At 38.0% G+C, this 12,079-nt stretch overlaps 1 protein-coding gene across 3 annotated transcripts in view; it reads right to left on the bottom strand.

The window, feature by feature from the left end:
• Nucleotides 1–11,602, bottom strand: part of slc38a10 (solute carrier family 38 member 10) — a 35,629-nt gene extending 24,027 nt beyond the window's left edge. For all 3 annotated transcript variants that reach the window (XM_038300345.1, XM_038300348.1, XM_038300347.1), the window contains exons 1-5: nt 11,468–11,602; nt 6,900–7,017; nt 6,623–6,668; nt 3,537–3,630; nt 3,238–3,381 (exon numbers count right to left, since the gene is read on the bottom strand). In XM_038300345.1, the coding sequence (XP_038156273.1) occupies nt 3,238–3,381; nt 3,537–3,630; nt 6,623–6,668; nt 6,900–7,017; nt 11,468–11,557 (492 nt within the window). In that variant the 5' untranslated portion in view covers nt 11,558–11,602. The remainder of the gene's footprint in view (nt 1–3,237; nt 3,382–3,536; nt 3,631–6,622; nt 6,669–6,899; nt 7,018–11,467) is intronic.
• Nucleotides 11,603–12,079: the final 477 nt, after the last annotated feature.

Raw genomic sequence — 12,079 nt, 5'->3', positions numbered from 1 at the left:
GGAAAGGAAGGGAGGCAGGACAAGAGAGGAAAAAAGAGGAGAAAAAGAAGGGGCCGTTAAATGGAGAAGGGTGAGAGAGGAGATCATTGAGGGGTGGATGGAAAGAGGGAGGGAAGGAGATACATCTATTAGAGGGTCAGAGAATCAGGCCGGGTCGGTTCTAAAGCTGGACTCACCTCTCCGGGCTTCTAGGTTAAAAACAAGCCCCTCACTTCATATAACACAGAGAGAGCAGGACAGGGACTTTAAACTGAGCTGTATGCACAAACTGTGTTTTCACTTAAAGAGAAAATAAACTAAAAATCACACCAGGCAGAAAACCGATGCTGCAGGGGAGCTCTGCAGCAGAGGAAACTCTGTCCTCAGGTAACCTGCTCTACTATAGCAGCACTTCTAAAAGATAAATGCAGAAATGGATGTTCCCTGCAGTCAGAATGGAGTTAGGAACACTCTAAATGTATTTGTTTAGATGAACCACAGAGGGATTCTGGATCACTTTAAAGTCATCCACAATCATCAGATTCTAGTTTGGACATAGATACTTCCTCCAAACAGGATTTGTCTGATATTGTTTACAATTTTTTGAGCCTAACGTATTTAATATTCCATATAACAATTAAAATTTCTTCATTTTTCTAAACTTCTTCAGCCTACAGTGCCTTGTAAAGTTTTCATTCTTCCGGGACTTTTTACATTGTCTTACATTTTAACTACAAACTTATCTGTACTTCACAGAGATTTTGTGCAACTGACAAGCTAATCAAAATATAAATGCTCTGAGGGGTTTCCTTTTTTTTTCTTACAGCTAAAATTGTGAAAAGCGAGCCAGTTTTGATGTTTTTGAATTTAGCCTTTATCTCTTGTAAACTTACAAAAATTATTTAAAAAAAAATCTAATATTGATCTAAGATGGAAAAACCTTTTTTCTTTAAATACACCAGAACCCCTAAAGCAGTAAAGCTTCACCTGGTTTAAATCCCGCAATAAAATCTACTAATAATGCCTTTTACATTCTGATTATTGTTTGATTTTTTAAAAATCTAATTGATTTTTAAATTAAAAAATAAAAAATTATTTGCAGACATATTTCTCGCTGTACTATGAACCTAAATCTATTTCCTTGTTTTTACCACCTTGGCCAACAAAGCTGGATTTAATCATTTAGACCAGCTTTCACAGCAGTCAAACAGTTCTTTGCAATACTAGCAAATAGTGACGTTGTAATAATGATAAATGTGCAATAATGTGCCAGCCTATCTTAGCTGGCTGTGGGCTTTGACTAGGCCATTCTAACACATGTTAACACTGACAAACATGCAGCTCTGATGTTCAGTTAAAAGAATATTCTACCAGAGCGGCGTCTCTCTGCATCTCCTCCAGGACTGCTTCTGATTATTCCTCTCTTTCCCTGGACAGTCGATGTATTCTTAAAAGTTCGCTTTATAACCTAAGCAGCTTTAAACTGCTCCATCATTTTCTCCCTGACCTGTCCTTTGTGTTCACTGGTGCGCATGACTCTTTTTGCTCATTAAAGTAACAACAAACCTCAGAGGCCTTCGCACAAAGGTACCATTTAGAGATGAAATAACACAGATTTCTGTTTACTAAAAACGTAGCAGTGGGCTGCAGAGGAGTTTTATAAAGGAGTATCACGTTAAAGAGGGATGAATACAGAAATGGAAACACCATCATTTCCTTCCTCTTTGCAAGAATCTGCAACTCTCTGCTGGTTGCTCAACTAAAAGTGAAGTTTGTGTTTGCAATGTTAAAAAAAGGAGGAAACTACCTACAAGGATCTGTAACTGTAGGTTTAACTATTTCACAGCTTCCCCTACAATGAAAGTGAGTTGCAGCTTACATTTATCAGCAGAGAAACCCTCAGCGCGACTCTTTCATTTCCTCTACAAAGTTTTCTATAAGGTTTTCTTCTTGGCTTCAGACTCTGATCAATGCAGAGTGGATAATTAACTAAAATACAGTTAAGTTCAGTAGAAACAGGAACGCAACGATGGCTCTAAAATATGTCAGTAAAGCTCAGCTTTCATTAAAGCACGTTTAACAGTGAAACCACATGTGGAAAGACGGATCATTTAAAGAGAACATGTTAGAAATGTTGTGGTATGAAATACCACAGCTTTCCTTTAATAATAATAAAGAAAAAACAGAAAAATCAAGAACTCACTTTATTTTATCGACTCTGAGGTTATTTCTTAGACGGATTGGAAGTGAGATTTAAACCAAAAACCAGCGCAGCAACTGTTTTCTGCCTGAATGATTTAGTGCGGATTTGCTCTTTAGAAACAGGAGCAAGAAAGCTTCTTGTTAGTAACAAATGCATCAGTACAACAGAGCAAATAAGAAGTGAACCCACAAGGCAACCAAACAATATTTGTAAAAACAAAACTAGAAGCACAACTGTAAAGAAAAACAAGATTCATTTTCTTTTAAAAAAATCAACATTTTAAAAGACCAGAGACAAATATAACAATAAGTATTACAAGATGAACCAAAAAAGAATAATCTGCAACATTTAAATGGCTGTTAGTCCATGATGGTGGTAAAAGTTATGATTTGCACTTGCAAAAACTCATTTGAAGACGTGTAAAGCATAATTTTAAAGACAGCAACCGTTGCTGCATTGGTTTCCATTCAGCAATTCAACAATAACTGAAATACTATGACTGACAAATGATCTCTGACAGATTCCGACAACATTTCTGCAGCATTTTTATCTACTTTGTTTGGCGTTGCAGCCATAGATGGAATTATCTTTTTCATACTTTTATCTTTATGTTTGATCAAAAATAAGGCAATGAAACAAATTCAGCTTTTTCAACAACTTCAAATGTTGTTAATTGAGTAACAGCATTCATGATAATTACTGCTTCATTATGCAACCTGGTAGGATTTTACAGGGGAGCATTCTTTACCAGTCAGGATAAAAATTGGCTGATTTTCATAGCTGGAAATGACTGTTTTGTGAGATTTAATCCAACGTGTTCTGACTTTTGCGTTTTTATTCAGTTTCATTGATAAAAATGAAAAATAAAGGAAAAAAGGTTTTTCTATTTTTCAAAAATAGAATTAGGCTCCAATATTAACTAAAGATTCTGACACGTGTACAAAAAGGATTCAATAATTTTGTGTTTTGCTTGTGCAAACCATAACCTCACCAACCTTACTGATTCTGCTGACATGTAGCGAACAGAGAGAGCAGCTGTGTGGGTTTGGGCTCACCGTGAACATGAACAGGGTGTAGAACATGAGCGCCATGGCTGAAAAGGACTGGATGGAGGACATCATGTTCCTCTGCAGGCTCAGTGGGAGGACGACTACCAGCGAGACGGCAATCAACAGAACCACACGGAAACTGCCCGTCACCTTCAAAGAGCAGAGCAACAGCTTAATCCCAAGAATTTCAAACACTTCACTAAACAGTCCGGAGTCCAGCTCCCATCCTGGGACCTCTGTTAGAGGTTTTGAACATTTTTATAAAGAAAGAATGAATCTGAGAGAGGGTCCAAATTAAGTCAAACCTGTAAACCTAACAGCTGAGCAAAGAAATTAGAGCCCAAGTCAGCGATGACAACATAGAAGGCGATACAGGTCCCAAGCATCAGACCGATCATACTGCAGACACAAACAAAAGAAAGATAATCAACCGTTAACTTTATATTCTATTCACAGATATATTATTAGAACATAAAACATATTTAACTTTTCACATAAAGATAGACCAATAGTATTATTTTGACATCAATCTAACCAATCCCTGATATGTGCTTGTGATGGCTGCTTATACAGCCACACAGATGTGGTAACACATATAATTTTATATTCATTATTAGGAATTTATTTATCACCATTGCATTGTATTTCTAAATAAGTGTGCCTACTCCGTTTACCCTGTTCTGTTATGATTCTGTTTATTTTATACTCTGTTTCAGTTGCTCTGAGGAACCAGCAGGTGGCCGAGGGGCTGAGCTGATTTGGACCATACCACATCATGCAATGGGGGGGAATGGGGTTTTGCTTCATTTGGGTTATTTAGGTTTGTGTATGTTTTGTCCCATGTGTTTCTTTTGTGGACTAATGAGCCATTATTTAAAGGGGAACACTGTGTTGTTTGTTTTTTTTTTACATTGGCCCCTTGATTTTACGTTATTACATCATGTTCTACTCACCCATATGAGTTTAGTGTCATTTGGAGCCGTTCTGAAGATATTCCGTTAGGTTATATTCAAGTAACGTCTTCCTATGGGCAACGACTTGAAGGCACAAACTAAACTGTTCATCATTTATTCTTTATGCTACGCCAGCATTCATAACATGTAGGCCATTCACTGTCCCCCAGACATCAGCGGTTATTTTTTTTATTTTCTATTTTTTTAAAACAAAGCAGAGTACGTATGACGTCAACTGCTGTTATGACTGGAGTTGTGACAGGCAGCCCGGGCCACAGGCGGCTACGTTCTACCCCTTCTATTCATTCTAGCTAATCTGAATTGTTCCATTTGGAGAGCGAGATCATCTGTGGTAGCAGCACTAGACATCTTCCAGGCATGTGAGGAAAACTAGCAGCAGTTCAGTGGACAGGATGAAGGAACGGTAGCCGGCGCACGCTGATGACGTCATACACACTCCGCTTTGTTTTTTTCTTTTTGTTTTAATAAGGCAGGTCAGTTTTTTTTTTTTTTTTAGTTCTGTTACTGGTTATTTTGGGTAGTTTTTGTTACTTTGACCTGATCTTTGGATACATTTTTACTTGTGACATTTTATCTTTTTTGGGTTTAATAAAAGAACCCTTTTTTTTTTTAAATACACCTGACTGTCCTTACTGCTCGGTCTGTCACAGTGCTGCAGATATTTTATGTCAGATCCTTGGAGCAGATTTCTTCCGCTATTTAAAGCTACAGTGTGTAATAATTACAGGCATATAAAGTCAGAAATTTAATATATTATACATAACTATGTTACTTATCATCACCTATGAGCTCAGCCTTTTAACCATAATATTTGCGTTGCCTTAGAATTCGTTATTTATAATTACATAGGAGCGGGTCTCGCAGCCATGGAGGCAGACATCTTTGCGCTACGGCAAGCGCAGAGGCAACAAACTAGCGATTGCGAGATCTCCCATGACGCTCAAAAATAACTACGGCAAGTTGAGAGAGATTAACTGAGACGGTACTGAACAGTAGATGGCAGTATTATGCCTGAGAAGCGTTTAGTCTGCCTGAAACCAAAGAAGAAGAAGAAGCAGGTATACTGCGCCTCAGTAACAAGAAAGGTGAACAAGGCGGCAGGCGTGAGTGACTTTGCAAACTGTTTGGCACTGTGTGGCCAAACATCAGACGAATGGAGGATCATGCCTACTCTGTATCACAACGAAAAGCGGCGGACACCGAACCCCCGTCATCTAAGAAGCGGAAACACGACGAGAATAAACGCAAGCGTGACAAGAAACGGCAAAAAACACGGATCAACATTGGCACGGCATTTACACGATGGAAGTCACTGATGGAGGAAGAAGGTTTTCAAAGTGACGCTCAAGTTGCCAGTTTTCTCTTGGACAGGTAATTAATCCTACACACACAATTGTCTAATATCACTGCAGTTTTTGGAGTACAGGATGCTCAGACCTGTCTAAAACAATAACATGCTGCGTGATGATGCTGTTACTCTCCAGTATACTTATTCAGCAACGTCCCTGATGTTTCACAGGTAATGATTCAGTAATTTTCTGTAAAATAATTTTCTGGATATATACCTCGGTTACTTCTCTCCGGCTCCTTTGGAGATCTTCAAGCCTTTCCTCCTCTGCTCTCACCCCGCTGGCTCCCCTCTCTCGCCTGGCCCTAGCTGCACGGCCTCCCTGCCTTCGCCCTCGTCCTCTCCCTCTCCCTCGCGTTGTAACCCCCGTGCCACCAAAATGACTTGGACTCTGTAAACGGGGGATATATATTCTTCCAGCGAACACAATCTCGCTGTTAAACTAATGACTACAATTACTTCGTCTGTTTATATCACCATGCAAAGCAGCTCACCAAGACGTCACAACGATGTAGAAAAAATAACGGGTATATTTATTATCTTAAGTCTACATGAAATCTATACCCTACACAGACTAATGAAATACTATCTGTAAAATTATCTATGTAAACAAACCTCATCACTTGAGAGGGTAGGTGATGTGGACGTCGTAGAAGAAATTTTGTCCCGTAACGCTCGCCGTACTGTTGGGGGGGAGAAGCGGTGGGGGGGAGATGTTCATGTTGCTGCGGTCTGTAGTCTGACCGCTAGATGTCGCTGAAAATTACACACTGTAGCTTTAAATTATAAATGTGATAACAAATATTTCACAGGTCTCAGTTTAAAACAAATAAGAATCAAATCAATAACAAATCAAACAAAACATTAACAATTTATAGCAAGGAGGCGAGGGGCAATGCATGCATCAAACTAACCTAATGGTATGGCTGCTGAATGCAGCAACCAGCCTGTAAATGCATGCATGTATTGGCCAAAATGCTAATATCGGCCAAAAAATATCGGGCTGACAACGTATCGGGCTATTTCCATATAGAAAGAATATATAAGCGCATCATTGAGTGAAACTTGCCTCGTCTCTACAAGCGTTTTTCCAGGTTTCCCGTAAGCATGGAAAGCTGCAGAGAAAGGAAAGGATCAAGGTTAACGATGCCAAGCCAAAGAGAAAAAAAGAATCTGACACCAACTTGTTTCAAAATGAGCTAAAATCATCCAGTTGTTCACTTTAAAGCATCCTGCTCAACAATAAGATGATTGGATTGTTTTAGAATTGAAAAATAAATAAACCCAGAGTAATGCAACTGTTGTTTCAACCTCTAAACCAAGGATTACCGGTGGTTTTTACCCACCCAGTCCAGCATAGGTTCTTCGTTTGGTGTTGCTGGCGGTGTGGACCAGGAACATGCAAGACTTGTGGGTCATCCATGAACAGAAGAACAGCAACAGAGTACCCAGTACGATCCCACACTGGGAAGGAGCACAGACACTTGTTAACATTTATATCAGGACTTAGCATCCATTTCAAGCATTTTTTCCAGAATATTGACATAAGAGCTGATGAAGTGTGACAGCAATTTCTGGACTGTCAGATTTGTTTGTGTTCATTCGGTTTAAATTTAAAGAGGATAGTTTAGATTATTTTGGGGTTTCTATTAAGAGGATATAAGTTGTCACAACAATTATCATATTTATCTAATGCCAACTCTGTTCGATCAGAATGAAAAACCTTTTCAGACACTGATGAAGCTTCCTATGTGAAACTAGTTCCAAAAACAAACCTTTGCAATATCCTGATGGGTGAACAGAAATGAGGTCACTACAGTTCAGAATAGTACTATGAATAGCAAAGGTACCTATCCTGTATTTCATTACATTAAAAGGACAATGTTTAATGTGCTTTGAGGGGGATTTTAAAGGGGTGATAGAATGATTCTATAGGGTATCTAGTCCTTCAGGTCTCTGAATAGGGTGTGTAACATTGGTTGGGCTAAAAATTGAATATTTATTGTTCTATGAGCCCTAATGCAATCCTGGTTAAAAGCCCTAGAATGAAAGGACAGGTTTTCTTCCTTTTATGGTAGGATCATGATGAGCTGTGCGCTGATTGGTTGGTTTACAATGAGCAAAGCTGCTGAGCAAAGACACATCATGGCAACAAGCACTCAGTCACTGAAACATCCGATTGTTGATATGGTAGGGGGACCAGACATCCTCTTTTTCCCGGACATGTCCTACTTTTCATACCTAAAAGATGTCAGAGGGGAATTTCAAAATCGTCCGGGATTTTGGTCGACTACAGTGCAGCATGGGGTCGAAACAAGGAGCCACTGACGGAGCGACTGAACCCAAACCAGTGATGGTAGCCTGAACAACAGCGGCCAGGTGTCCTCCTTTTCATTAACCAAAAACTGGTCACTACAGATATGCTAGCACTGCTATCAACAGCTTAGCGACAGAATCATACTTCCAGCTAGTGGTTGTGATGGCCTTAATGGTTGGAACAGCCCCTTGTTTCAGTAAAAGAAGTTCAGCAAATCCTCCTTTGAACTGTCCAAGATTTGAAAGCTGTCTTCGGTAAAATGCTTCGAGCAAATGAACCTCTGAGCATCAAACTTTGCTGGGATCTACTAATAGACAAAAATAATCCATGCCTGACGAGTCTTTGGATCCTTGGGAAGACTGTGAAAATGTTCCCATTTCTCCAGACCAGTGGGCTGGTCGGTATGTAAATTTTAGGGCGTGATAAAAGTACAGGCCAAAACCGAGAAAGGCAACATCCCCAAACTGATGTCAATTCGGTGCTTCGATTGAATTCGCCCGTTTTACGGTGGAAGTTTAGAATTGTGAGATTTGCAGAGAAAGGAGGTGTTGATGGGGTTTAAACTTCTCTGTACGTCCATTTCACCCACTGAACTATCGTTATTCATCTATGACAATGGAAACTCATTTTTTCATTCTATGACCCCTTTAAGAGAAGGATTCAAAATTGATGCACAGCCACCAAACTGGGGAGATGTGATAAAAAGTTTTGACAAAGTAACTTCACTAAACATGAGGTGCATATTTATGTTTTACTTAATTAATTTAAATGATCCAGAGTGTGTAAAAAAGTTTAAAAAGTTATAATTAAATTCAATTCAGTTTATTCATATAGTGCCCATAACTGATGTTATCTCAAGACACTTATTATTCAATCAGGTCATACAGGTACAGGTGTTAAATAAAATATAGCTGATTGACTCAAGTCATTGACATTGGAAGAAAGTATTAGTTACTGATTTGACTACTTTGTTTTTTCTGGTGCATAAATACCTAAATATAACTTACAGCTTGAAGAATCTTGAAAAGGGTGATAAAGTATGATTCATTTTGTAAGACATCTAAGAAACATTGGCAGACCTAATCAGTCAACCAGTCAAAATGAGTTTCTAAATGCCACATGTTGCTTACAGTATACAGCAGGGCACCTTACAGCTATTTTTAACCCTTAATTTTTGTAAATCTAGCAATAAAATAATTTACTTTACTGCTTAAACATTTTAAAACAATGTGTCAACAACTGATATTTTGTTCAAGTAAAACTCAATAGATTTCTTATCATATTTCAAAAATGATTCAGACTGGCTTTATGCTGCAAGGTCATTGTTGTTTAGGAAAGTCAAATAATCAGACATAGCAGTTTAGTTTAGTTTATTTGGGAATAACAGATAGCTACTCCAAAGAACCAGTCTGTTTTAATATTAATGATCAAAGACTGCCCTATAAGCCAACTTCTCTTTAGGACAAAATAGTGAAGATCTCCCTAAAACCACGAAAAACAAAAAAATTATTTAAAAATTACAAAAGAATAGCTGTAGATGTTGTAGCACTACTCCACATTTTACTATTTCAATGCTATTACCTCAAAAGAAATGTCAAACCCCCCTTCAAAATGTGCAAAGGAACAAAAAACAAAAACATGTGCCAGGAGAACATTCAAGGTTCAGAAAGAAGCTGCTGATAAGACTTGTGACATCAACAAATTTTTTGCAAGTGGAAAATCCAGTTCAGCACCGGCTCCCACCAGTAAGAGCAGCTGTTGCTGGTTAAAAACGACCAGTATGGTAACGGCTGGACAGTCCGACATTCTATCACCAGCAACAAGCATAAACGATCACATGGACACATCTAACGGCAATTCAGAGTGACTGGCTGACCATGTATGTGCATGTTTTTTTGAACAGTAAGAGGAAGCTGGAACCTGGTAAAAGTGCATTTATCATGCAGCGGAAGAATAAGAAAACTATTCACTCAAAGGCCCCAAGACTCTATATCTATGTATATATCTTTCTGTCTGTCTGTATATATATATATATATATATATATATATATATATATATATATATATATATATATATATATATATATATATATATTTTAAATTGATATAGATATATATATAGTTTTTACCTTTTAATTGACTCTACAAATCACACCTCGGTAGCTTAGTACCGATGCTTCCATATGCCTCTAGCCTATTTACTTTCATTTATTTTGTAATGGAAGTTCCCACACCGTTTGGCAGATTTGACATCAAGCACCTCTATATTAAGTGATTCCAACCTAGCAAACAAACTAACAGTAATATTCAAGATGGATTCTGTTGATATGAAGAAGTGCCTGCCATCCAGTTCAGTTCAGCTCAGACACCCATGATGGCAACTCAAGGTAAGGTGGAAAAAGGAGCAAGCATAAGAGTGCTGCAGTTCTGTGTTTTGGCCACAGGTGGCAGTATCATTAGAAAACTCTGTAATGTCTATTTAAGCTTCAAAGAGCTACAAATTGTTATATACTTATGAATCACTTGTGAATCAATGTTTGTTTTTTTTTTTATTTCTCCAGCTAAAGATGGTCTAAATGTAACTTCCTACAGCACCTTTACAAAATCAATTTTGTCTTTATATATAAAATGATTGGCTACTAAAGTGTTTGACAGATTAAAAATCAAATATTTTAGGTTTTAAGACTTTAGCATATAAAAAAAAAGTGCAGTCTAAAAAAGCAAAACACAAACACCTACATCAACGCATACACCTGCAGTTATGGTCAAAATGTTGGAGACTAAACATTTTGTTAAACACAAAAGGTAACAAAAACGTATTAACTGACAATCACTGATTTATACTTGGTTTTAGCTCCTCCACAAAAATGACTGCTATCCTTTCAGTTAGCTGTCATTTTTATTCATTTAAAAGAGATGAAATATTTGGTGAAAATAAGTTATCATTTTTTCTTAAAAATTAATCCTTAGACATCAAATATAAAAATTCTGAAAGGATGTCACCGCTGGTAAGATTGCACCCAAATGTGCTGTGCTAGATGTGCATGAAAAAGAGAAGAATTTTCTAGCTAAAATCAACAACATTTTAAAGGTTATTGGGTTTTTTTTTTTTTTTTTTTTTAACAAATTCTGGTTAAAAGTAATAAAGAAAACACAATCTAAGCCAGATTCCAGACTTATATGCCAAAGAGAATCTGTGATGGGAGCTAAAGATTGGGGTGATAAGCAACCCTTCAAACCTCAGGGACCAGGAGCCCACTAACGAGGAAAAGAGTTCATTTCCACACAAGTAATCTGGAACATAAACCTGTTTTAATGCCTTTTCAATATAATTACTTCAACCATAAAACTTTTGGGGAAATATATCTATAATAACTACTAATAACCAAGTGGCTCAGAGTAAAAATGAAAGAAATATCCTAATCTCAATTAGATTGAGATATTTGGCCCTTTAATTCATTTTATTATCTGTTAGAAATGACAATCTAGATACATTTAAAGTATTCCACAATCAGTTTAAAGTACACCAGCATATGGCTGATTACATAGAGAAAGAGCCTAAAGAGGCTCATACCCCAGCAGCTGTGAGGGACCAACCTGTTTGAAGCAGAAGGGCATGGTGAGCACACTGACTCCCACGATGCTGTTCACTACGTTCATGATCAGGCCCGAGTTTGACGCAGTCATTTTGACCTGCTAGGTGTGTGGCAGTCTCTTCTTCTTACACAACAGAAAATGCTGAAAAAGGCCCAGGCAGGAGCGCAGTAAAGACCTCCGCGCTGCTTTGGTTCCTTTTATCTCTAATCTTTAGGACTCGTAATGAGCTGCTGCTTTTCTCTCCGTGGATCAGTGACGTGGCGCTCTGAGTGGAAACACAGCGACAGCTCGGTGTAACAGTTCACTTTATCACAATTTTTACCCCCCGACACACTATGAAAAGAGTGCCTACATAAAGATAAACTAATGCACACGACTAATAAAGTTTTAAAGTCGTTAGCAACAAAGCTAACTAGCTAAATAGGTAACTTCTTAGTGTCCTACCTGACTCTCCGCCCTCCTGCCTGCTCTCCTGCTAAGTTATCATCTATAACTCCACATCGTTCATTCGTTTCTTGTCAATAAGAACCGTGTTGGTGCGTTTACTGTAAGCAGAGGGTCGGTTATCACTGGTCCATAACAAATACAACAGAACTGTTTCCCTGAATGCGT

This window comes from Cyprinodon tularosa, unplaced genomic scaffold (genome assembly GCF_016077235.1).
Source record: "Cyprinodon tularosa strain WSP-4 unplaced genomic scaffold, ASM1607723v1 ctg448, whole genome shotgun sequence".
NCBI classification, from domain to species: Eukaryota; Metazoa; Chordata; class Actinopteri; order Cyprinodontiformes; family Cyprinodontidae; genus Cyprinodon; species Cyprinodon tularosa.
The sequence above is the reverse complement of the archived record's forward strand: the minus strand, read 5'-3'. Positions and strand labels throughout refer to the sequence as shown.